The 27,315-nt window shown below is 44.9% G+C and overlaps 1 protein-coding gene and 1 non-coding gene across 3 annotated transcripts in view; both read right to left on the bottom strand.

The window, feature by feature from the left end:
* The window catches only part of RAB11FIP3 (RAB11 family interacting protein 3), a 95,503-nt gene extending 80,573 nt beyond the window's left edge, over positions 1–14,930 (bottom strand). For both annotated transcript variants that reach the window (XM_024553128.3, XM_053927473.1), the window contains exon 1: positions 13,939–14,930. In XM_024553128.3, the coding sequence (XP_024408896.3) occupies positions 13,939–14,538 (600 nt within the window). In that variant the 5' untranslated portion in view covers positions 14,539–14,930. The remainder of the gene's footprint in view (positions 1–13,938) is intronic.
* On the bottom strand, positions 9,258–9,361 carry LOC112298514 (U6 spliceosomal RNA). The gene has a single exon (XR_002974153.2). It is a non-coding gene; the product is annotated as a U6 spliceosomal RNA (small nuclear RNA).
* Positions 14,931–27,315: the final 12,385 nt, after the last annotated feature.

Below are 27,315 nucleotides of genomic sequence, written 5' to 3'. Positions count from 1 at the left end.
GCCAGATTTCTCCAATATAGAGATTAATTTTTTCCTTTTGTAACCAGTCATCTGTGGAATGATACTTTACACTGTGTGAGTATCCTGCTCCCCACCCTCATCCCTCGCAAATGTTTACACAATGTTTTTTGACAACCACTGATGATTCTTGCCTGAACCAATTATTACCTTGGTGGTTGCAAAATACTGACTTTCTATATCTTTCACTCCTTCTACTTTCACCACCCCCTCCGAAGTATCACTACAACTAATTTTTACTCACTATGTGGTATGAACTGTTAAACTCAATATGTCCTTTATCATCATCATTCTTAAATTTTTAATCTATTTTTTAGAGAGAGCGTAAGGGAAGGAAAAAGAGAAACATCTATGTGTGAGAGAAACATCTATCAGTTGCCTCTTACATGCCCCTAATTGGGGACCTGGCCGGCAACCCAGGCACATGCCCTGACTGGGAATCGAACTGGAGACCTTTTGGTTCACAGGCTGGGCTCAGTCTACTGACCCACACCAGCCAGGGCTATCATCATTATTCTTTTTTGATGGTCAAAATGTCCCAGATTTGCCTAGCAGAAACCCATTCAAGCTGTACGTTTTTCAACATGTCCCCATCAATTTTTGAACACTTCCTTGCTTTCTGGTACAAAATAATCCAGGCTCACGGTGAATTTTGCCTGCCCAAAATCTGGAATATTTTTCCAAGGATCCTTGGTTCCTTTAGTGGGAAATATTTGGCAACAAAGATCTGGGAGCTAGGTGTACTCATTGCTATTGGGGTGTTAATGGCCCCTAAGCCCTCTCAGAAGACAGATCTAGAAATTTTTTTAAATCATATATTCACACTGATACATCTAATTTAAATCCCAAGATGCAGGGTTCTTCCCTACCTTTTCCATACTATATTTTTATCTCCTTTTTCCCAGAGAACCATGGTTCCCAACACCAACCAGTGTATTTATTAATTCATACTAACCCAAAATACACCGAAAGTAATTGCAGAATTACTACTGCTCATCTATCAACAACAACCCTAACTTTGTAGTAAGTTTCTTTGTAGTTTTTTACTTTTGAATATATTCCACTAAAAGTATACGGAGTACTATATTAATGTGATTTAGATTATTTTCCTATGTGGTTATGTTATTAATCCAATATACTTGTAGGTTCATTTTTTTCTATCTGAATTCAGTTTTAGGCGTGTTCTATTATTGTTGCTTTAATTTTACTTTTGAGTATGGAGAATATTTGCGTGGTTCAAAATTCAAAATTATATAGAAAGGCATACTCAGATATCATTCATGTCCCTTATACCTTGTCCCCACCCACTTGAGTAAGTTTTTAAAATTAGTTTCTAGTGTAGCCTTGGCCGGGTGGCTCAGTTGGTGGGAGCATCGTCCCACACACCAACAGGTTGTGGGTTTGATCCTCAGTCAGGGTAAGTACGGGAGGCAACCAATTGATGTTTCTCTCTCTCTTCCCCTTCCTCTCCCTAAAATCAATTTTAAAAAATCTCCTCAGCCCTGTGTCTCAGCAGATTGAGCACTGGCCTGCGAACTGAAAGGTGCTGATTCGATTCACCACCACAGCACATGCTGGGTTGCAGTCCAGGTGTTACAAAAGGCAACCAAATCAATGTTTCTCTCCCTCTCTTCCCCTCTCTCTAAAAAAATAATAAAATCTTCTTAAAAAATATCCTCAGGTGAGGATTAAAAAAAAATTTAGTTTCTAGTCTATCCTTCCCATGCCTTTTTGCAAAAAGCAAATATATTCATATTTTTATTCCCCCTTTCTCATTTTGCATTCTTTCTCTTTATTCGTACAATGAGACCCTGCTGGCCTAGGCCTGCCCTAGAGTCTGTGAGCACAGAAACCTTGGGCGGGTTGAGGATTCCGACTACATGGCCAGGAGGAGAAGGGGACTTGGTTTGGGGATTGTACAGTATGGTTTCTTATTCTACTTGTGAATTCCTCTTCCTCTGAGCTGGAGTCCATCACTCGGGGTTCTAGGCCTCAGAACCTCATCTTTTTTTTTTTTAATGGTAGTAAATTAACTGTTTTAAAGTATACAGCTCCATAGCATCGAGCACATCCACACTGTTGTGCAACCATGACCCTTATCCATCTCCAGGACGTTTTCATCTTCCCGAACTGCAACTCTACCCGTTAAACGCTAACTCCCCATTCCCCCGCCTCTGGCAACCGCCACTCTGCTTCCTGTCTCTGTAAGCTGACTCCCCTAGAAGCCTCTTACAAGAGGAATCATACAATACCCATTTTTTCTTACCACCTGTCATGTATATTCATTTGTCCTTTTTTTCACTCAATATATCTCGGAAATCACTCCCTACCAGTTCACAGCACTCTTTTATTTTTGCAAAATAAAAAGAGTTCTGTTATGTAGACGTACCTCAGTTCACTCGTCCTGGATGGTTACTGGGTTGTTCCATACTTTATGTCACCGATACTGCCACCATGAATATCCTCGGGCACCTGTGGTTTGTATTCATGGAGGTACACTCTGGAAGTGGAACTGTGAGGTCAAAGGATAAATGCATACACGGATACTGCTAAACCCCCCTTGATGAAGACTGTACCATTTTGCACTCTCACCAAACAATATGAGAGTGTGCCTATTTCCCAAAGCCTCACCAACAGAACGTGTTCATGCTTTTATATTTTTTGCCAACATGATGAGTGAGAAATGCTATCCCAGTGATTTAATTTCCACTTCTCTTATCATGAGTGTAGCTGAGCACCTTTGTTACCGAGCAAGGGTTCACTGCCTGACAAACATAGAAGCCAATAAATACTATGGCACCAGCTTTTTAGAAAAGGCTTTATTTGCGAGTTGACAGGCAAGGAAAAAGGAGGCAAGGCTCAAATCCGTCTTCCTAGACCCAGGGTTAGGGGCGGGATTTTAAGGTGTTTCACCACCGGATCTTCCTGGATAACAGACCCCACATTTTGTAAAGGATTTGGGTTCCCATCCGGTTCCAGCCCTTTGGTTCTATGGGGAGGAGCAGGTAAAGGTTCCCAAGTGTTACTCATAAACGGTGTATCCAAGGTTTAACTTTGGTTCTGGGTCTTGTTAGAAACAGGATAGGACCACTATGAGCTGGTTCTGCAGTTACATTTTTCACATGTGTAAGGGCCATTTGTCTATCTTTTTCTGTGGAATGTCTTCATATCTTTTGTCTATTCTTCTATCAGATTTTGGTCTTTTTTCCCTGGGACTTTTAAGAGTTTTTGTATCAACCTTTTATCTGTGACTCATGTTTTTTTTTTTTTTTAAGAACACATTGGGCCCCGGCTGGTGTGGCTCAGTGGATTGAGTGCTAGCCTATGAACCAAAGAGACACTGGTTTGATTCCCAGTTAGGGCACGTGCGTGGGTTTCAGGCCAGGTCCCCGTGAGGGGCACACCAGAAGCAACCACGCATTGATGTTTTTTTCCCTCTCTGTCTCCGTGCTTTCCCCTCTCTCTAAAAATAAATAAATAAATAAAATTAAAAAAAAAAAAAAAAAGAACACACTGGTTAGGCTGGCTCTACCCTATGAGATCTGAGGTGCCTCCACTGACGTAAGAAGGAGGGCCAGGAATCAGACAGGACACATGGAAGCTAGCCACCCTCTGCTCCAATCTTTCCCACAGCGCAAGCCTTCTACCCACCCCTCGTGTATTTCAAGTTAGAAAACTATTCTCACTGGCTGAAGTTTTTAAAAGGTATTTTGTAGGTTTTCTTTCCTTTCTTTTCTTTTTTTTTTTTTTTAAGTGGAATAGGGATACAGAGACAGGAAATCTCAGATAGTAAGCCACTGTTTTTTAAAAATTGATTTTAGAGATAGAGAGAGAGGAAGGGGGGAGAGAGAGGGAGAGAGAGAAACATCGATTTGTCCTTCTACTTACTTGCATTCATTAGTTAATTCCTGTACGTGCCCTGACCAGGGACCTGGACAACGCTAAAGAACTGAGCAACCTGGCCTGGCTACTTTAATGGGTTTTCAAAGGAAATGCTAATCTCTCTAATCAGTGTGTACTTTTACTTATTTTTATTGTGGCTCAAGCAATCTATTAGTAAATTTTAAATTACTATTTAACTTTTAAAAATATGATTTATCAAGTTACTAACATAGACATGATGTGTGCAAAAAACGACTTAAAATATGCAGTGATAGTGCTTCCTGTATTTACAGCTAACAATGCTAAAATGTTACTCAATACTTGGCCTTTCAAATGTCTCATATTTTGAAGCATCCATCCATGACATCACGCCCACAATGTCCCTGCAGAAAAGGGCACAGCACCCATGCAAGGCCTGCTGTTGTTGGCCCAAGGCTCAGTCTGCCCAGCAAGAAGCTTATGGACAGGGAGCCAGGACACCTGTCTCAGTGGCACAGACAGGACCCTGGCTCAAGGTTAGCTCTGGTTTTGAAACGTACAAAAAGCACATGAACACACCTTGTAATCAGAGTAATACCAACTTGCCTAAAACAAACGTGAAATATTTGGACGGAAAAATAAAACTGTACCTAATGAAAAAATTTCTTTTCCTCCCTAATGATGGTACTGAATCCATTTATCCGAATCCACTAGTCTCAAGGACTTTTGAAAATTACAGGGCAAACAGTGCAATTCTTTCCACCAGGAATTTCTTACAGTTAACGTATGTTAGATATCGATGAAAGCACAATGCCTATCTGTAAGCCAGCCTTCAAGAATTATAAGGATTTTCTGCCCTAGCTGGTGTGGATCAGCGGGTTGAGCACCAGCCTGCGATCCGAAGGGTTGCTGGTTCGATTCCCAGTCAGGACACATGCCTCAGTAATGGGTGAGGTTCCCCCAACACCCTGTTCAGGGCATGTGAGAGGCAACCCATTTATGTTTCTCTCCCTTTCTCCCTCCCTTACCCTATCTCTAAAATAAATAAATAAACAGACAAACAAACAAGACCTCTATTAAAAAAAGAACTACATACATTTATCCAAATATCAGTAAAATTAACAGTTTACCTTCAATAAGCATCTGAACATGCTAATTTAATGTTCTAGAAAGATCTTCAATTTACTAAAAATCTGAGTTACTTTAGATGTATTTTATATCTTGATCTAAAATCTATACTAATTCAAAGTAAAATATGTACAAATATTATCTTTAGGGTTTATATACATTTTTTGTTTCTAAAAATTGTAATAAAATCTTTTACTACATTCCTTTTTTTTTAAGATTTTATTTATTTTTAGAGAGAGGGAAAGGGAGGGGGAAAGAGAAGGAGAGAAAAATCAATGTGTGGTTGCCTCTCACCTGCCCCCTACTGACCTGGCCTGCAACCCAAGCATGTGCCCTGACTGGGAATCAAATCAGCGACCCTTTGCTTCAGGGTCCAGCACACAACCCATTGAGCCACACCAGCCAGGGCACTACTACATTCCTTCTTATACTGTTCGAAATTTGTGATGTGTATACAGGCACCACTTTTCAAACTAATTAAAACAAAATCAGTAACATAACAGAAAATTTAGCCAATATCTTTAATAAAACCAAACCCCTCTCCCTCCATACATTCCCCTCCTACAATTACATTTCCCCAACACATACACACAATGAAAAATAATTTTTAATATTTCCACCAAGACTATTTTCACATGGGTTATTTTTAGTTATAACTGTGGTATACATACAATTTAGCATACCCCTATCTTCGCTTATTGGAAATTTCGTAATTATCACTTTTGAGGACCACATCAACAGCCTTCAGTGGATGCCTAACCCTTTGTTTAATATTTTGATTATAACTAATGTTTAGCCCTATTTTCAGAATTCAAATAAAATAAGTGTTTGGAAGGGAAGGAATCCATGGGCTTGGTCCCTTTACAGCCTTGTCCATGTAGTCTGCCTGGAATTAAATTCTTCCTGTATGTAGATCCGACACTGGAATAATACCTAACAATTTGCAATATTCCTGGGACAAGTAAACTTTAGACTTCCTTTAAAGTATACACCTAATACCAGAGATCTTCAATTTAAAAAACTGATCAAAGAGTAGGTTCAACAAAACTGACAGCAATAAATAAACAGCAGGTCCAAAACAACAACATGGCGCGGTGGCTGGTGTGGCTCCGTGGGCGGAGTGCTGCCTGCAAACAGAAACGCCACCGGCTCCACTCCCAGTCAGGGCACAGGCCCCAGCTAGGGGTGAGCAAGAGGGAACTGCTCAGTATTTCTCCTACACTGCTGCTTCTCTCCCTTTCTTTCCCCCTCCTTTCCCCTCTCTCTAAAAATAAATAAAATCTTCAAATAAAGATATGGTAATTGTATAATTTTAATAACATGAACATTTATGTTTTTTATTTTTAATTATACTTTATTGATTATGCTATTACAGTTGTCCCAATTTTTCCTTTTGCCCCCTCTACCTAGTAACCCCACACTCTGTCAGGCAAACCCCACCCCAATGTTCATGTCCGTGGGTCATGTGTATAAGTTCTTTGGCTTCTCCATTTCCTATACTGTACTTCACATCCCCATGGCTGTCCTGTAACTACCTATTTGTACTTCTTAATCCCCTCACCTCTTCTCCCATTCCCCACACCCCTCCCACCTGGCAACCATCAGAACGCTCTCTGTATCTATGAGTCTGTCTCTGTTCCTCCTGTTTGCTTACTTTTTTTAGATTCAATTGATGATAGACATGTATTTATTGCCATTTTATTGTTCATAGTTTTGACCTTTTCCTTATGTAAGGTCCTTTAACATTTCAATAAATAATGGTTTGGTGATGATGAACTCCTTAGTTTTTTCTTATCTGAGAAGCCCTCTGTCTGCCCTTTGATTCTAAATGATTGTTTTGCTGGGTAAAGCAATCTTGGCTATAGATCCCTGCTTTTCATGACTTTGAATATTTATTGCCAATCCCTTCTAGATAGCAAAGATTCCTTTGAGAAATCAGCTAACAGTCTTATGGGAACTCACGTGTAGGAAACTAACTGCTTTTCTCTTGCTGCTTTTAATATTCTCTCTTTATTTTTAACCTTTGGCATTTTAATTAAGATGTGTCCTGGTGTGGGCCTCTTTGCAACCAAGATAATTGGGACTGTCTGTGCTTCCTGGACTTGCATGTCTATTTTCCTCACCAAATTAGGTAAGTTTTCTTTCACTATTTTTTCAGATAGATTTCCAATTTCTTGCTTTTTCTCTTCTCCTTCTGGCAACCCTATGACGCAAATGTTGGACCTCTTAAAGTTGTCCCAGAAGTTGTTTATGCTATCCTCATTTATTGGATTCTTTTTCTATCTTCTTGTTCTGATTGGTTGTTTTTTGTTTCCTTACATTCCAAATCATTGATATGATTCTCAGCTTCATCCATTTTACTGTTGTTTCCTTGTAAATTGTTCTTTATTTGAATTAGTGTATCCTTCGTTTCTGACTGGATCTTTTGTATGCTGCTGAGGTCCTCACTAAGTTCCTTGAGCTTCCTAATGACCAGTGTGTTGAACTCTGCATCTGATAGATTGCTTATCTCCATTTCATTTAGCTCTTTTTCTGGAGTTTTGATCTGTTCTTTCATGTGGGCCATGTTTCTTTGTCTCCTCGTTTTGGCAGCCTCCCTGTGTTTCTATGTATTAAGTAGAGCTGCTATGACTGGATCTCTTGGTAGTGTGGCCTAGTGTAGCAGGTGTCCTGTAGGGTCCCCTGGCCCAGCCTCCCCTATCCCCCACGCTGGGTACTCAAGGCATGCCCTTTGTGTGCACTCAGTACACCCTTCTCTTGTAGCTGAGCCTTGGTTGCTGTTGGCAGATCAGTGGGAGGGATTTACCCAAGTCAGTCAGCTAAAAGGAATGGCTGTGACCACAGACCACCACCCTCTGCCCTCTGTGGAGGGTCAACTGTGCAGGGGCCGGGCGGTGGTGTTCCAATGTAGTCTATAGCTGTCCACTGGGTGCACAGACTCTGGGGTTCCCCAAGTGGTGCAGGCCCAAGTCGGCCCCCACCTGTGTTCTGCTTGGGGCCACCCTCCATGAGCTATAAAGCAATCTGAGATGGCTGCTACCTGTGCTGGGCTTGACGGTTCCCAGGTGAAGCCAAGCTGTGAATCTAGGCTGGCTACTGCTGGTGCCAGCCTGGGGCCACTTAGCAAGAGGTAGAGGAGTTGGGGGCTCACTGAGGCAGGCAGCTGCTTCTTTGAGAAGATTTAGGAAGTTGTAAAGCATTAGGCAAGACCAGCCATTCATATGGAAAAGTCACTTTTAACAGCTTGGGTGGGCAGGTAAGTTGGGTGGGATGGAGCCTCAGGTGATCTTCAGGGCAGAGCAAACAGTGTCAGCCAGGTGATGGAGTCTCAGATAAGGCACCTGCCTGCCAGCTCTGTGAGTCTGTGAAGGGAGGGCTCAGAAAAGGGACAGTGGCCTCTGCCCACCTTTCTGTCTGGGAGAAAGCCGTCCACCAGTTCTTGCCTTGATGCCAGACACTTCAGTTCCTCTCTGTGTGCCACTGGTGCCTTTCAAGCTGCTACCCCTAGCTGGAGCTCAGAGGGAGTGAGTCTGAGTAAGTCCATGTGGGAGTATTTTAAGAGGAACTGCTTCAGACTCCAGAATTTTCTTCCACCAAGTCAATAGTCACAGGTTTTTGCAGCCAGAAGTTGTGGAGACTTATCTTCCTGGCACTGGAGCCCTGGGCTGGATGAGGCCTAGTGTGGGTCTTGGGACTCCTCCCTCCCAAGTTTTTATCCACTACACGTGGATTTTGGACCAGCCCATTCCATATCTGCACCCGTCCTACCAGTCTGGATAGGTGTTGTTTCTTTAATTCTATAGTTATCAGACTTCCATTCAGCTCAATTTCTGACAGTTCTGAGTGATGGTTGTTCTGTATTTAGTTGTAATTTTGATGTGGTTGTGGGAGGAGGTGAGCCATGTTTGCCTATGTCTCCATCTTGCCTATAAGTCATATATTATTATTTTAAAATATTTTATTAAAATATATAACTCATTATGACTTATATTTATATATTATTTATATAAGTAATATATAATTGTATATATTATTTTTATCTATATCTATATATTATGTATATCTTTATATATTATTAAAACATAACTTTATATACAAAATATATATAAAATATGACTTATTAAAATATATATATTTAAATTTACTTAAGTAGCTATCTTGTAGATGGTGGTATTATAGTGATTCTTATTTTTCTGATAATGCTTACTAATATTATTTATTTTCATCTTTTTATTTTTCCTTTTATTTTTTTAAACATGGAAGGCCTCACAAATTTGAGTGCCATCCTCGCACAGGAGCCACGCTAATCTCTGCATGGTTCCAATTTTAGTGTATGTGCTGCCAAAGCGAGCAGTCCTTTCATCTTTTTAAACAGTGATCATCTATAAAAATAATTTAGCTTCTACCCAATATGAACTCAACTGTGTACTTCTTTAGACAGTTGTGTATGTGTGCCTGTGTGTGTTTAAAAAATGTCTGGAAAGAAAAGTACTAAAATGCTAATTGTATTTTTCTCAAAATTGTGGACTATTGGTCATTTTTTGTTTATATTTTGTATCACTCTGTATTTTCCAATTCTTTAAAAATAATAAGCATGAGTTATTTTATAATACTGCAAAGGTGCCCTGGCTGGTATGGCTCAGTGGATTGAGTCCCAGCCTGCAAACCAAAGGGTCGCTGGTTTGACTCCCAGTCGGGGCACATTCCTGGGCTGCTGGCCGGGTCCCCAGTAGGTGGTACGTGAGAGGCAACCACACACTAGTATTTCTCTCCCTCTGTTTCTCCTTCCCTTCCCCTCTGTCTAAAAATAAGTACATAAAATCTTTTTTTAAAATTGCCTGTGATCCAAGCACATAAAGGAATGTCATCTGCCTTTTAGCAATCTATCCAACATGTAGACCAACAGTTACACATGCAAACACACACACATAAAAAACCAAAAGTTCCCACATTCATCTGCTCTTACACACAGGTTCATTCTCTCTCATACACATCAGCTCCCACATGACCTGCTCACACACACACTCATTCTCTCTCACTCACCCACACAGACACGCTCACACTCAAATTCAAGGCCAGGGTAGAAACTGGAAAGGACACTGAAGCAACTAAAAGGTGCACCCAAAAGAAAAAGAGGGAAAAAAAGGTGCAGCCAAATGTCCCTAGGGACTTCCAATTCCCACCAGCAGAGGTGGGGAATTAAAAACTAGGAGCCCTTCCTTCAGCAGCCTACTTATGCAAGTCTGTACTGAAGAGGACAGACAATTCTACAAGGTTCCTGAAGGGCATTCGGGGCTTGGATGGGGAGGGTTCTCTGGAAAAGATCACTGACTATCAAAATAGAACTGTGCAAGAGAGCGTAATAATACAATGTGAAGAGAATCTTTACGATTTATTCCTTTGAAAAATAAAACCAAAATAAACTAATCCTTTCTCACAATACTCTTAGAATTTATTCTACAATTTCTACTTTACAATGAGTTAGTGGTGACTACAAAAGCATCAGTCCTCTCAGTACGAAGGGTTGTGTTGATGAGGAATCTTCAGAAATGGTCGAGGCCGTTAAAAATAACCTACTCAAGTTCACAACTAGTGCCTGGGCACATCTGACTAGCGATTACTGTTTCACCAGAAAGCTCCACTGTAGTCCGCCTCCTCCTTTCCTCTGCAGATTCCTCTTAACACTTATGTTACACGACACCTGATCTACCACGGGGTGACGTAATGAGAGCCAGACACGCTGTGACATTGCTGAAGAGGGACACAAAAGCCATCTGTATTATAAATGGGAGCTGCTTCTAATAAAACTTCAGATACAGAACTTAAATAATTTAAAATGCTTCCTTTATAAACAGATTACATAAAAGATACTGAACATGCTACCTTTGAAAATTTTGCAATAATCACGATAATCTAGTTGATATTATCAAGGACAGTAATGCGACCAGCCTAATGGTCACACACACTTAATATTTTGAAATTCAAAGTGGAAAATACAAAAACTTACGGTCTTTATTTCTGTTATCCAGCTTATCTGAACAGCTTCTAAGGCTTTTAAAAATCGTGAATGCTTTAAAACGAATCCTTATCTTTCAGAGATATAAACTGACATATCTATGGACGAATGATATGTCACATGTTTCAAAAATAATACAGAGTTGGGGCGTTTACAGGTGAACCAAAGCTGCTGAAACTGAGCAATGGCGAGGGGGCAGAGGGGGAGTTCACTAGTCTAGCCTTTTCTCTCTACTTCTGTATATGTTCAAGACTGTGCTCTTTTTTTAAGATTTTATTTATTTATTTTTAGAGAGAGGGGAAGGGAAAGAAAAAGAGCAACATTGATGTGGAAGAGATAACATCAAGTGGTTGCCTCTCATACAACTGAGGACCTGGCTGGCAACCCAGGCGTGTGCCCTGACTGGGAATGGAACCAGCGACCTTTTGGTTTGTGAGCCAGCACTCAATCCACTGAGCCACACCAGCCAAGGCATGCTTTATAACGTATTCTGATAATGGACTTGGAAAAAGCGAGCCTAAATCATAATAAAGGATAGCTGATCTTACACCAACACAAAAGTCAACCTTTTATCACCCTGTGAATTATCTGCTCCAAAACTGATCTCCTCCAGCATCCCAGGAAGCTCACTCAAGTCTGGGTACTTAACGGAGATCAAGTCTAGCACTGCTTCCTGAGCAGCCTGGGAGAACAGACTGAAGCGGGCAATGCCACAGGTTCCTTACATTCGCCCATCGCCACCAAACCCTGAGTCATACGAGCCTTACCACCCAATTAGAAATTCTACCAGGAGCTAACTGAGCAAAGAATTTTGACTCATGTCTTCTACTTTATGACTATAAGAAAGTTCAGCCCCAAATAGCTACTCAAAGTTTTGCCCATTGTGATCAGTAAGGACAGTCACAACAAAAGGTGTTTCTCCAGTGAAAAGGATTTTATGAAATTCAATTAGATGAAATTTTGTGGGAATATATTGAGCCACCAAACCTAAGAAGTTGTGCCCTGACTGGTGTGGCTCAGTGGACTGAGCGCCAGTGTGTGAACCAAAGGGTCGCTGGTTCAGTTCCCCATCAGGGCACATGCCTGGATTGTGGGCCAGGTCCCCAGTTGGGGGTGCATGGGAGGCAACCACACATTGATGTTTATCTCCCCCTCTTTCTCCTTCCCTTCCCCTGTCTAAAAATAAATAAATAAAACTTAAAAAAAAAAAAAGAAAGAAAGAAGTTGAGAGCCATCTAAATGTTATTAGACAAAAAACCTAGTTCTGGTCCCTGTTCTAGCACTGGCAATTTAATTTGTGAGGTGTTGGGAAAGTTGTCTAACCTTTCGGGGCTTCCTTTCTTACCTGTAAAGTGAGATGAAGCCTGCTTGCCTACTACTATACTACCTCAGAGAGAGGTGGTGATGATCCAGTGAAAACATAAATGAGCCCCACATAAGCTGTAAAGTACGCCATCCATGACAGGTTATGATTAAACACACACACACACACACACACACACACAAATATAGTATTTTTAAAACATTTTTGGTGTAATGAAAAAGGGTATGTTTGGAGAGAAGACCAAGGATGCCCAAGGTGCTCTCCAGCCCAGGGTCAAGAAGGAAAAGCACCAAGAACCTGGACTAGTAATCGCTATCCCTAACCCCAGAGGAAATGATATATTTCTATGCCCATTAGATTAACACATGGGAGAGCACTCTGAGCAATGTCTTCCAGCCCAGCGCTAAACACAAGCACCATGCTGACGGGAGGTGAAGGGGGCACGCACAGCACATCTTCCTGGGCTCAAGGAACACTGTGAATACTGGGGGATGGGGGGCGGGGGGATGGCACACAGGTCCCCCATAAAGGTTCTTAGTTACAACACCCTAAATACCAGGGTGTCAATTTTACCTATTTTCTTAAAAACCTCTTGGCTTAAACATGCAAATATACTTGAACACCCACTTAAAAAATGTCTGCATGTGTTGAAAAGTCAATAAAATACAAAAACTAGATGATCAGCATTTGAGGGATTTCCTACTACTAAGCAAAATATTTAAAAGTGAAAACCAGTAACCTATTTCATGTTTACCCGGTTATTAGCAGAACACACACAGCCCTGCTGTTATCTCCACCAATTCTCATGACTGCTGAGACCAGAGAGAAGGGCTGGACCTTGAGACCCACCCACTCCCGGGGCAGCTGCAGCTCCTGGACGCTGCGTGGGACCCCTGGCACACTGCGCCGTGCATTCCCATGGTCGGCTGTCTATGTCTCACCTCTCCTACAAGAGTGGGGGTGGCCCTGATGAAGTTCTGCTCAAGTCTGTATTCACCATGATGCTCTCAGGCTCATTCCCAGCCCCCCTCCCCTCCTCACCATTCTCTTTCCTTCTGCACAGAAGGTACACAAGTGAAATTTTTTAGTGTTCACTGTCTCCCAAACAATAAAAGATAAGTCTACGTAGAACACCTGCCAAAAAAGGTGTCTGTCACCATGATCTTGAGCAGCCAAGCCCAGCCTGGCCTTCGAGGTCTGAAGGAGTGAATTACTTCAGCCAATCCAGATCTGGGTCCTCAGTTAGAGGAACTGCCCGGCACTTCATTCAGGGGGCACTTCCATCACACAGCTGTCACCAGGAACTCTCCTCGGTTTAAGAAAGACCCAGCTCCTATGGCGCCGGAGAGCCGGGGGACGGGTTGCAGGGCAGTGAAAGAAACGAACTCTCTAGAACAGAACCTCTTTAAAAGGAGGAAAAGGAGCTTTGGTAAAATTGAGCCAGAGGTGAGGGCAAAAATGAATAAAAAGAACAAGCGGGCCCACTGGTCCTAACCATGCATTTCGCGAACACAGCGGACCGTGTCGGCCCGGAGGAGGCGCGCAGGCCAAGGCTCTCATGCTGAGGGCCCAGGCGCGCTCGCCGAGTTACCTGCTCTGCCCCGTAAACCGTGGCGAACTGGACGAAGTCCTCCATGCGGACGAAGCCGTCCCCATCCCCATCCAGGGCATCGAACACGGCTCGAAGGCGGGGGCCGTCCTCCGCACACCCCGTGGGCTCGCTCGTGATGGAGCGGGTCTGGCTTAAGTCCGATGGCTGGTGCGCGTCCCCGGGACCCACCTCCAGCGCCAACTCCACCATCGGCGAGGGTAAGGAAGGAAAGAAGTCGACCTCGCCCCTCCCGTGGTTGCTGTGGCCAAAATCCTGCGCGCAGAGAGACGCGCTCTCCTGGCAACTTTGGGGCCCATAATCCTCTGGCTCTTTAGTCCAGAAAAAAAGCGGGCCGAGTTCTGTCAGCGGCTGATCGGGGTCAGGATCGGGGTCAGGGCAGGAGGCCTGACTCGGCAGCAGGTAAGAAGCCCCAGGCACCCGCTCGGCGCTCAAGACGGCAGGGTCCAGCGAGCTGAGACCTGGGCGCGGGGCAGGATCGGCGGACGTAGGGGCGACCCCCGGCCAATCGAGTCCGCCTGGCTCCGGGTCAGGGCTCGGGCCACCCCTGGGGGAAGCCGGCCGGCCCGGCTCCATCTTCATGGACGCGCCCCGGGCCGCGGCGCGGGCCCGCAAGGCCAGTGGTGCTGCGGGCAGAGCGGGCGGCAGACAAAGGCGCTCAGGGCGCGGCGGCGGGCGCGGGCATCCCCGCGGCGGCGCGGGCGTGCGCGCACGGGGCTCCCGGGCTGCTCGGGCTGGCTCTCGGGCCCTGCTCCGCCCTTGCCCATGTTGGCGCGGCCCCTCAGCTGCCCTCGGCCCGGCAGCGCGGCGGGCGATGGCCCATGGCGTTAGGCACGGGGAGGGCAAGGAAGAGGACAGGCGGCGGCGTGCGGCCCAGGGGCCGAGGAGGGCGACAGAGAGGACGCTGAGGAGGACGCGGAGCAGGGTGAGGAGAGAGGATGAGACGCCGGAGGTACCCTAGCGAACGCCGCCGCCCTTGCCCCGCCCTCTGTCCGGAGTTACGTATACACGCCGCGGCGCCCTCCGGCCCCGCCCCTCGCCGACTTGCTACAAAAGGCGGGCAGCGAAACAGGAGGGATTACGGGGGCGGTGTGCGGCAACCTGGGCCTAAGCAGTGTGGGTTCTTATTCTCTCGTTCTTTGCCGGACCCTGGTCTGGACCCCGACCCTCAGACTCAGGAGGCAGCTGTCCTCGGGAGCTGCAAAGGCATACGTGATGTCACTGCTGGGCATGCAGGGATAGCTGACCCACGCACTGTGCGGATGAATAAAATGCGCCGAGAGGAGAACGAAAAACCCCTATGCGCACCTGTCCCAAAGGGGCTGAGTCCTGCCTGCGTAAAGCGCTGTCACAAGTGGATAAACAAAGAACACCATCCTAATGGGATGGGGTGCTGCCCGTGGCACTGAGCACAGCCCCCACGTGGCACCGCCTCCTGGCGCACGTGCGCTCGCTGCGCCCGCCCCTCTCCTCCCACAGCCCGCGCCCCTTCGCTGATGCCCACGGCGCGAATAGGTCGCAGGCTTTACCTGCGGTGGCGGGCAGAGGTTAGCAGAAGCAGGAGCTGGACCGCGCTATCCCTTTACGAGGGTGGGAGAGCACCGAAAATGCTGTTTATCTCACTTCTAACTGAAGGTACACGTGGTCGAACACTGAGATATTTTTTAAGCCTATGAAAAAGGTGTTTTTCACAGGATGTACAGTGTTGATCGCCACTCAGCAGTCAGGCCTCCCAAGCAAAGTGGCTGTCTTTGACAACTGGCATCTGTTTCTCTAGATGTCACTTTCATCAATGAGGATACAGGACGCCAGACAGGAACATGGGCACCCTGCAACAAGCATGACAGTGGAGACATGCCAGTTAGGAACAGGTGAACTGCCAGGCCCCAGGCGAGATTCTAAATTTAGCCTGTAATGAAATGAATCAAGGGGAAGTATGAACTGGTATTTTTATACGCCGTGGGCACCCAAACCAGATATGTTTCATAAGCAGCTTTGGCAAGAACTAAAGGAAACTGAACCTCTGTTTCCAAGTGTACAATGAGGAGCAGTGTGTTAATTAAATGAGTCATCTCCCATGATAAAATCCCAGGACATGTGGTACCAGATTTTGTGAGGTGGGCATTGGAAAAAGAAAAGCAAGGAATCCCCTTCCCCGAACTATAGTCTCATTTTTTTAAAAGAGCTGTATGCTCTCATCAGGAAGATACTGTGTTCAGGAAAAAAAAAATCATCTCCAGTTTTGGCAAGAATTTGAAATGGGACTGTTGCCTTTGACCAGATAAAATTTTCAGAGGTGGTTATAGTGATGTGCTCACCTTTCTAAATAACCGTGTTAATGTGGGTGTGGTAAAGAAAAAAAAAAAAAAAGAACCCCGGAGGGCTGCATCCTAAGGAAGCAGACACTCCTCCCCTGCTGCTGGGCTAATGCCAGAAAATCCTGCATTCACTGGCTGGTTGATATGCCCAAATGGAACCATGGCTTGGTGAGTATGCATACTCCTGCTTGGGCCAATTCAACAGACTCTCTGTGAAATATTAAAAGTGATAATTCTGGATCAGTCATTAAAACCTCAAGCATCCCCTCTGTGGCCTGTGAACATTTTGGATGGGTAACATTCCAGATGAAATGAACCAACTCAGAACAACCCCTGCCGCCATTTCTCCATGCCTGCTACTATGCAAGTTTTAATTCAACCAGGTATCAGGTGCACAGAAGATGAAGGGAGGATGGGGGCAGCTCACATCTGTTGGTTTTTGAGTCTGGGTGACTGTGAAAACCTCCCTCTGTGAATGTTTTCCTTTCAAAGTTACTTGGGATAAACACTTATCTTTGGAACTCTGTAAGCAGCTGGGTCTCCTAATCCCTCTTCCCTGGTGACCTTGGCCTGTGGGGGAAAATAGGAAGGTAACTCAGCAGATTCCTAGCTGTGTGGCACAGCCCTGTTGGACCTGCCAGGGCAGTAGACAGAAAGTGGGTCAGGGAACCTTAATCGAAGAAGGGCCTCTCCATCATCTGGGTGAGACCTGGCCACTGACAGGGGTAGGGGGAGGGGTATAGGCAAGTTCAATTTGATCACAAATCTGTTTTTTAATGTACATTTTTTATTTTATTTATTTTCAGAGAGAGGGGGAGGGAGGGAGAAAGAGAGGGACATAAACATCGATGTGTGTGAGAGGAACATCAATTGCTTGCCTCTCATATGCCCCCAAATGGGGACCTGGCCCACAACCCAGGCATGTGCCCTGACCAATCAAACCGGCAAACTTTCAGTTCCCAGGCCAGCGCTCAACCCACTGAGCCACACCGGCCAGGGCTAAATGTACACTTTTTAAAACCAGGAGGAAATATACCAAAATTATAGTAAACATTTATGATTTCTACTGTGATGAACTTAAAATGCATCTCATTTTCTCTCTCTTTTTTTAAATTCTCACTCAAGGATGTGTTTTCACTCATTTTAGAGAGAGAGGAAGGGAGAGAGAGGAAGGGAGAAAGAGAAACATCGATGTGAGAAAGAAACATTGATTGGCTGCCTCCTACACGTGCCCCAACTGGGGATCAAATCTGAAACCCAGATGTGCACCCTAACTAGGAATCAAACCCCGCAGTTCTCTGGTGTCTGGGATGATGCTCCAACCAGGCGAGCCACCTGCCCAGGACTCGTTTTCTCTTATTCAAACTTCACTAAATACTAACATTTCTTAATGTATTTAACCAACTTGGATCTCACATCTGTGAATTGCCCAATTGTACACATGCTTTTTTTTTCTCTTGGATTCTCTGACTTTTTCTTTAGGTAAAATCCCTCATTAGTTTTTGATGTTGGAAATACCTTCTCCCTGCCTGTCACCCTTTCGTGAACTCTGTCTATTGGAAAAATTAGAAATCTTTTCATTTTGCGTAGTCAGCCCCTTAATTTGATCCTTATTGGCTTTGCTAATCATAAAGAATGGATAGACTTTTCCACAGCTGGTGCCCGTTCTCTATTGAGAAATCTCAGAACTAGATCCCTATATCGCATCAGATACAAAAATAATTACAGAGTAATCCAAGCCATAAAGGTGGAAGGTAAAACTTTAACACTTTTAGAAGACATTGGAAAATATACATATGACCTTGGAGCAGGAAAATTTCTTACACCAGAATAAAAAATCACAAACCATTAAAGAAAAGAATGATTCAAATTCAAAGGCATTAAAATTCGAGCCTTCCAAAAGTGTAAGGACAAAGATCAGTGAGAGGTGAGGAGAGGGAGATTTGCCGGAATGAAGGAAGTGTCCTATGTCTTGATTGTAATGGTGGTTCCATATTGTATGTGTTTGTCAACACTCACAGAATTGTTCACTACAATGGGTACATTTTAGTGTGCGTACATTACACTTTAGTAAAAAACAGTATTTTTTAAAATTAGCCTTCTGTTTAACCAAAGACATCAGGAGCTGAGACTGATGTCTCAGTCTGCTCACGCTGCTATAGCCGAATGCCATGCACTGGGGGGCTTAGACAACGGACATGTAGTTTTCACAATTCTGGAGGCTGAGAAGTGCAAAATCAAGATGGCAGCGAACTGACCCTGCATGGGGAGCTCATTGGCTTTAGAGCATTGTCCCGATACGCCAAGGTTGCAAATTCAATCCCCAGTTAAGGCACATACAAGAAGCAACCAATGAATGCATAAATAAGGGGAACAACAAACTCATGTTTCTCTCTCTCTCTCCCTCTCTCTCTAAAATCAATCAATAATTTTTTTTTTAATGGCAACAAATTTGCTCCTTTTGAGAGCCCTCTTCTTGGATTGTGCTTTTTTGTAGGTGTAGCCTCCCATGGATACCATCAAATTGTTGGGGGTTAGGAAATTTTGGGGAGCACAATTCAGTCCATAGCAACTGCAAAGAGATTTAAGATTTTCCTTTTTATTTATTTATTTATTTATTTTTAGAGAGAGGTGAGATCGATTGCCTCTCACACACCTCTAACTGGGAACCTGGCCCACAACCCAGGCATGTGCCCTGACTGGGAATCAAACCGGTATCCTTTTGGTTCACAGTCCGGCACTCAGTCCACCGAGCCACACAAGCCAGGGCACAACTGTGAAGAGATTTAGAACAGATTTAACTGACAAAGGATTTATTTCCTTTGAATAGAATACTTTGAAGCAGAATACATGAAGATTCCTCAAAAATCAATAAAAGAACAGCCACCCAGTATAAAAATGGACAATGAACATGACGAAGCAGTTCCAGAGGAGGAAACGCATATGGCCAATAAATATAAAAAAGATGCTGAACCCCATTGGTACTCAAGGAAATGGGTAAAGATAGCAATTGACACCAATCAGAGTAAAGCTTAAGTCTTATCCCAACAGAGTGTAGGGATTCACATTACTAATACAGCACTTCCACTTCTGTACTTCCCAATGCTCAGGTTCATGAGGAGACAGGAAGGGGATGTTCAGAGGTCCAAGAGGAGACAGGAAAAGAATGTTTGTGTAGCACTAGTTTTCTCTTGCTGGTGGAAATGGGGTCCCTGTGGTCTTGCAGGAAAAGCATTCTGGGGACCACACATGGGAGGATGAGGTATGAGGTATAGTGATAAGATTTTTTGAAGCTGGAGCAAACGCAAAAGACAGTCCCAGGTTCAGCTCCATCCCACTGTGGACAGAATCCAGCCTTGTCTTTAGCAAGTCCAGAAGAAAGGCCAGGTTCCAGAAATTCTGTCCCATTAGTTCAGTCCATGTCAAAGCTTAGTCCAGTACAGCCTTTGTTCCTGTCCAGCTAGCATAGTCTCTATTCCCAGCTGCATTCCTGCTGGCGCTGTGTCACTGTATCCAGGCTCACACTTGGAACCCGTGGTTGGAGCCCATGCAGCTGCTGGGCCCCAGGAAGCAACTAGGCCCAATTGGCTGCTATGGAGAGAGAATGCACAAGCTCATGAATCCATGCATATTATGGGGGAAGAGGGTGGGGCTTGCCTTTGTTAAGTTCAGGTTATATTATCTCAGGTTTGGGAAGGACCAGGCACATTATCAAATTAATCAATCAATTTCCCAATCCATCCTGGGCTGGTTTTGGGCCCTTCCCGTAACTAATCCATTTCCTAGATATTTCAGGGTTCTGTGTCCATTATCCAATCTGATCCTTTTCCTAAGCCAGACAGATAAGCCTTTATGGTCGCCAATTTGGCGCCTCCTGCACATCAGTTTACCTCCCCCTATGCCATCTTAGCTTCTACTGCACGTGTGCTTAGGTCCTCCTGGGCTTCTACTGGGCATGTGCCCAGCAGAGGAATTTACCCTTTATTGCTTATTCCTTCCACCTCCCATACTCTGGACAAATGGACTGGTTGTACCCTGAGATTGGAAAGCCGGTCTTTTCTCTCTAGATGGAGAGGGAGGGGTGTTAATCCCCTTAGTGGAGTAATGCTGAGATCCTCTGGGGTATCTGGAGCATAACTTTCAGACTTAATCAGGCTTATTGTCCAATTGAGCTTCCTAGTTGATTAAACTTCTTAATGTCTAATTCACGTTGCTCCCTTATCTTTTATTAATATCAAGCTACCTATGCTAACATATATCCCCCCTGAAGAATCATGGGCCTTTTAATCTTTCAAGGGTAAATGGATGAAGATCTCATCTTCTGTACCTTCTTCCTGCTGTCAAGGAATGTAATCGTGTCTATCCCAAGGCCTAGAGATTTTTACTATCTGCCAACGACAGGAGCAAAAGGGAAGGGGAGCCTTCACACAAGGAGAAGTGGTTTGTAAAGTCCGGGTAACTTTGGTGTTTTCCTTGGGAGGTGGCATACGCAATGTTGAGAGGATGGCACTGCTGGGCAAGCTGGCATCTTTGTTGTATTCTAGAGGTGACAAATTTGACAAGAAGGTTTAAAAAGGCATAGCCCCAAAATGAGAATTATAGCAACTAAAGTTCTGATGAGAGGTTAGAATCAGGTGATAAAGGGAGAGAATAACTTAACAGTGTCCCAGATTAAGTTGGAGGAGGGGCTTTCCTAGACAAAGGTGTGCCACACCTGTCTGAAGCCCTCTTGTTTACTATATTTACTTCGAATTAGACTAAGGAAAACATTCTACAATCATTTTTCTTTCTTAAAATTTATCTTAATTGTACTTTTTCCATTACCATTTATCCCACTTATACCCTCTTCCACCTCCAACCACTGCCTGCCCCCTGCCCACAACCACCACACTGTCGTCCGTGTCCATGAATCCTTTTCCCTTTTTGCTCAATCCCTCCGCCCTCCTAAGCTGTCAGCCTGCTCTCTATGAGTCTGTCTCTGTGTTGCTTGTTAGGTCAGGTTGCTCATTAGATTCCACAAATGAGCGAAATCATATGGTATTTGCCTTTTCCTGACTACAGTCTTTTTTCTCAAGCAGGCCTTTTCTGTCTGAATTACTTGGGCAGAAAAGGGATAGTAGTTTCAAGGTGGCAGAACTTTGGTAACTTCAGTCCTGCCTTTTCAATAATAAAGTTTTACATTCTAGAAGTGAAGCCAATAGACCACCCCATACTTTACTGACTCTGCCATCTAATCTTGACAACAAATCAGTTCAGCCAAACTGCCCAGTCTCATTTCGGGAGGCAGCGATGCAGATTGGCTTTCATAGTGAGGCCTATATTGTGTAAACAAGCAATTGGGTAAATAAGGTGTATGTCTATGAAACAGAAGAAAAGAAAACACAAAGGTTAATGAACACAGTAAATTACAAACCAGATTCTGAGTCCGTAAGACTGTCATTTGAGAAGACTTCCAGATGGAAGGCTTTTGCTGGAATAACAGCAAGCAGTTACAATCTGATAAATGCTCCTTGTCTGTAGTTTGACCATAACTGGTGATGTCATTAAATACTTGGGCAAATTCTGCATGGCAAACACAGACACCGCCTTGGAAAAAGTTTAATTCTCAATAATTCCAAGTCAAAGGGTGGGAGAAAAAAACTAAACATTAGTTTGGAGCGTTGAAGGAAACTAGAATAATTCAGGAACCAGTTCAGTTTATAGGTGAAAAACAAAACTTTGAAAACAACGAACTGAATTAGAGTCTAATAGCTAAAATTGGGCATTGTGATTTTTATTGAAACACAATTTCTCTCCCAAAATCACCCTCATTTTTATCCAAGAGACTGCATTAAGTCCAGTCTCAATTTGGCCCAAATATTTGCATACACACAACAAGAATATCAATTGATCATTAAGGTTCTTTTCAATCTGCTGAGCTGGAATCTCACAAGGGATCTTCAGGCTGAGTTTTAATCAGCCACTCTGGGCAAAAAGTCAAGCCACGCAGTTGCCATTAGGCTTTGCCTGCAATACCTGTAAGTTTGGGTACATTCTTCAAGTTCTCAAGGTTCCCCCCAAATGTCCTGAGTTTCCTTCCTTGCCATCTCTCAGGAAAGCAACCTTCACTTCTTACCCGTGAAGACTGCCAGGAACCACATGAATAAGCAACGTGCCAGGATATTTCTCCACTGGGCTTTTATCAGCTTCTGAGTCAATCTTAATTCCTTAAAGCTTTCTGGTGACATCCAGAGTTCAAGCATATCCCTTTTAGATATGATATTCCAGTCAAAGTCTTGGTTAATAAAACCACAATTTGAAATGGGTTTTATGTGTCCTATTATAAAAGAACAGATTCTTATCTGATTTATGCAAACAAATATCGCCATTACTCAGAACTGCCAGATTCTGGAGGGATCAGGTAGGGAGAAAAATATAAAGCAAAAGGAAAGTCCTTGTCTCTTTCTAAAAAGTGTCAACCCTGGCCTGGTGGCCCAGTTGGTTGGGGTGTTGTCCCATGCACCAAAAGGTTGTGGGTTCAATACCCACTCAGGGCACATACCTAGGTTGCAGGTTTGATCCCTGGTCGGAGTGTGTACAAGAGTACGGGAGGCAACGGGTTGATGTTCTTCTCTTACCTCAATGTTTCTCTCTCTCTCTCTCTCTCCCCCCCCTCCCCCCCTCTCTCCCTCCCTCTTCCTTCTTCTCTCTCTAAAATCAGTAAACATGTCCTTGGGTGAGGGGAAAATACAGGACCAAACTCTAACTGTATTAGACAGCTGAAAAGTAAGCAATTAGCATTCTTTAGATTGGCAAAGGAACAGCTGAAATAAATAAAATTGATTTGCTCAGATGGCTAAGGTTTTTATCTCTTGATTAGATTTACCTGCCAGATATTTGCCTTTTAAAAGATGGCCCAGAGATAAGAGTTCCAACAGACCATGTATTTGCATTTCAAACGTACAGACTTTGGTTTCATAAAGCCAATTATCTATAAGCCCTTTCCTTGAGGTACCCAGAGTCGAATTTTTGCCAGTTGGCAATTATGCACCCCAAAGGGGGTGTCTTGAGGCACTATGGATGGGGGTGGTATTGCCTATTGTCTTCAGGGAGAGAAAACTGGGTAGCTAAGGGAGGCATGCTTGAGCATCCTCAGTGCTCCCTAGCTCTACATCACAGACCCAACCCAGGATGGTGTGTGACCCTATCTTTACCATCTAGCCATTGGTGCCCCAAGGCCTATTACTGCCTGACTCCTTGGCTGATCATAGTATCCCATGGCTTAGGTCTTGCCCCTCCCCCGATGGGGACAGAAACCTTCCCAAAGAACACAACACATGTCCAGGTGTGGAGTGTTACCCCATCTTCTGAGGGCAGACTTTTTGTACCAACAGTTGCATTGGTGATCGGGCCTGCTGGCTGGGCTCACTCTGCTTAGTCAAGTGGCCTTAACTCCACACGGATGATTCTGATGGTACCCTACTGACTCGGGTGGAAAAACTAGTCCTATAACGTTGGCCTTTAGTACTTGGGTTAGTAACCTATTTCCCTGCCTTTCGTATTTCCTGTAGCCCCGATCTTTCAGGAGGCCTAGTAAGGTTGGGGCAGCCTTCTCTAGGAGGGAAGGAAGCATCTCTGTTAAGCTGCCCTGAGGATTAGCTGGGCCAGCCGGCCAGAGGTAGTTCCCCAGACTCTGGGGGCAAACCCTGTCAGCCTTCTCTAGGAAGGTCGTGAACTGCTGAGTGAACCCGGGTATGAGAGGACACAAAAACTGTGTGAAAAATTACCGCTCACTCAGTCCTCAGTTTCCAGATTAGTTTTCTGTTGTGGAGGTTCTTTTAAAATTATTACTTCCCAATTAGTTTAATTTCAACCTTACCATTTCCGTTGAGTACTTTCAAGTGAAGGCTTTCTATTTATTTTAAAAGTGGGATTTGGATGTTGTGGGCCTTGGAGGCACGATTTCCCATGTATACTGCACAGCTAGGGGAACTCAGTTGCCCTGGGCCTACATGGCTCCCCCCAGGGCACAGATGAGTAGCTGTATTTGCAGCAGAAGCCAGGAGCATGGCAGCGGGCCGCAGACCCCAGAGGGGCACTCCGTCCACGGTGGCAGCTCCCATTTCACTGAGCCCCAAGCTGGGCAGCAGTGGGCCATGGGACTAGCAACTTGTGATTGCCAGGGACCACTCCCAGGTTGGGGGCATGCCAGGGTGGAGGCAGAGAAGAAGAAAAGTAGAACAGAGCTGTGCACTCACATGGTGTGCTGTTTGGCTGGGCTCGGTTGTGAGTGTGGGAGGCCCCTGGCCAATTCCCTGAGCACTTGCAGCTGCAGATCGGGAAGGGGCAACCGGGCATGCGTGAGGTTTTGTGTGCCAGGAACAGCACCACAGCACCAGCAGGTGCGTACACTTCCTACATTCTGCATCCCCTGGCACCCATCAGCCTATCACCCTGCAGGGACCCACAGGTCCCTGGGCTGGTCTGGGCACAGGTTGGAGGTCTGAGTTGCGAGCCACTGCGACAGTGCTGAGAACAAGGGGACTTGGGCAGGCAGAAGGAAAGCGGGCCCCACGCTCACCGGAGCACTGTGCTTGGGTGGCGGTGGCTGCTTGGGGCACTATGCAGTGAGGCAAGGCTGTTCAACCCACACGCACGAAGGTGTGGCCAAGGGGGATTCCACACCTGGAGCTGAAATGGCAGGAAGGAAGAAGAGAGAAAAGAACCAGAAAATATACACAGGCAGCAGCAGAGGGGAGAGAGAGTCAAGTGAGGGAAAGACCTTCCATAAGAGGAGAGATCTCCGCTTTCTTACCACAAGCCAATATTCCTTCTGGGGCCCCACGTTGGGTGCCAGAGGTTGCCAGTGGAAATGGGGTCCTTGCAATGTCGTGAGAAGAACATTTCAGGAACCGTGCATGGGAGGATGAGGTATGGCGGTAAGATTTACTGAAGTTGGAGCAAGCACAAATGCTGTGCCAGGTTCGGCTACACCCTGCTGTGGACAGAGTCCGGCCCTGCCTTCATCGAGGCCAGGAAAATGGCCAGGTTCTAGAAATTCTGTGTCATTGGTTCAGTCCATGTCAAAATTAGTCTAGTACAGCCTTTGTTCCTGTCTGACTAGCGTAGTCTCTATTCCTGGCTGCTCTGGCTGGCACTGTGTTACTGTTATCCAGGCTTGTGCTTGGAGCCCACGGAACCGTGGAGAGAGAATTTCAAGCATGTGAATGCATGCAAGTTACTGAGAGAGTGAGAGAGTGCGCATGCTTGCCTTTATTAGGCTCAGGGTATATAACCTTGGGCTTGGGAAAGACCAGGTACTCTTTCAAACTAACCAACCTCTTTCAAGCTAGGCTGGTTTAACCAATCCTCCAAACTAAACTCTTTCAAGCTTCCCAATTTTTTGCAGGCTGGTTTTGGGCCCTCCCTCTAACCAATTCATTTTCAAGATCTTCCAGGGTTCTGTGTCCCTTATTCAATGCAATCCTTTTCCCAGGATGGGAAGACAGGCTTTCACGGTTGCCATCTTGGCTCCTACTGCACAGGTGCCCACATCCCCGTGTCATCTTGTCTTCTCCTACGTACGTGCTTACCTCCCCTCCCTCATCTCCGCTTCGACTGTGCATTTGCCCAGCGGTGCAATTTATCCTTTATTGTTTATTCTCCCCCCACCCCCAAAGTCCAGGCAAGTGGACCAGGTTGACCCTGGGGAGATTGGCCAGCCAGTCCTTCCTTCCTGCACAGGGGAAAGAGGGGTGTTCATTCCCTTGCTGGGGCAATTCTGCAATTCCCTGGGGTATCTAAAGCTGTAAGTTCCAGGATTAATCAGGTTTATTGTCTGATTCAGCTCCATAGTTGTTTAGGCTTCTTAGGCCTCTTATTGTCTGATTCTCTTCGCTACCTTCTGCATATTAATATCTACCTACTTACGCTAACACTTCCGTGAAGAGACTGCTGGCTGGCTGAGGCGTAGTGTACTGTAATGGAATACCGGTACTATGTAGCAGTTTCCAGGAACAAACCACATCTGCCACATCAACATGGGATGACTGCTGAAATAAGTGAAAAAACAAGAAAGCAAGAAAAGAACTGTGCAATACCATTTTTGCAGAGTTTAAAAAGACATCCTCAATGGCGTGTATTGTTTTCAAACACCTTTATTTGTAGTAAAAATACCAAAACAAACATGGGAATTATATTGAGGGGGATGAGAGGAAAGGGGTGAAAGGTGAAATTTAGCTCCACCTGTAAATTTTATTTCCTTAGAAGACAGACTGGGCGCAAACGGGGCAAATGGTCAACCTCTGATGAACCTGGTGGTGAATACGTGGGGGTCTCTCGTTTTCGCCGTTATTAAATCTTGTCCACATATTTAAGAAGTTGGTAATTAAACACTTTTAAAATTAAGCAAATGAATCCTCTACCTAGTCTCAAAGATATCTGCCTATATTATATTTTCCCCGTTCACGCTATGTCTTTGATCCATTTGGAGTTTTTCTGTCAGGTAAGGACCCAACTTTATTTCTCTCAGGGAGCCAGTTTCCCCCAAATTATCTGTTCTTTCCCAACCTATTTGTGAGGTTACCTCTCTCAGCCATTTTATTGTAATATTTGAAAGTAATCTGGGTCAAAACTGAAGTGATATTAGGAATCCAGATCAGAGAGTTGGGGAGCAGGCTCTGGGGAGCTGTCCCCAAAGGGGGCTATTCCAAATGTGTCTGACACAGGCTCTTCCCTCAATGAGCACTGAGGGCCATGCAGGCAGGACATCGGTGCCTGTAGAGAGCTCTGCATCCCAAGGCACAATAACCGGGGCTGAGCCAGCCAGTCACCCAGTGGGAGCCTCGTGCAGGGTGCTTTGGGGCAGCTGGCCAGTGGTCTTGGAGATGTGATGGAGTACGGGGTGAGGAAGGAGCAGGGCCGCCAAACAGCCTGCACTTGGCCCCCGAAAAAGGGGTCCTGGACCCAGCTGAGTGCCCCACACTTCCTACTATCCCCACCTTTCAGCTGGGTGCCATAGATCCACCTCCTGCACATGGAGCCTGTTCTCCCACATGGCCAC

This window comes from Desmodus rotundus, chromosome 1 (assembly GCF_022682495.2).
Source record: "Desmodus rotundus isolate HL8 chromosome 1, HLdesRot8A.1, whole genome shotgun sequence".
In the NCBI taxonomy this organism is placed as follows: Eukaryota; Metazoa; Chordata; class Mammalia; order Chiroptera; family Phyllostomidae; genus Desmodus; species Desmodus rotundus.
Note: the sequence above shows the minus strand (reverse complement) of the source record. Positions and strands in the feature narration are given on the sequence as shown.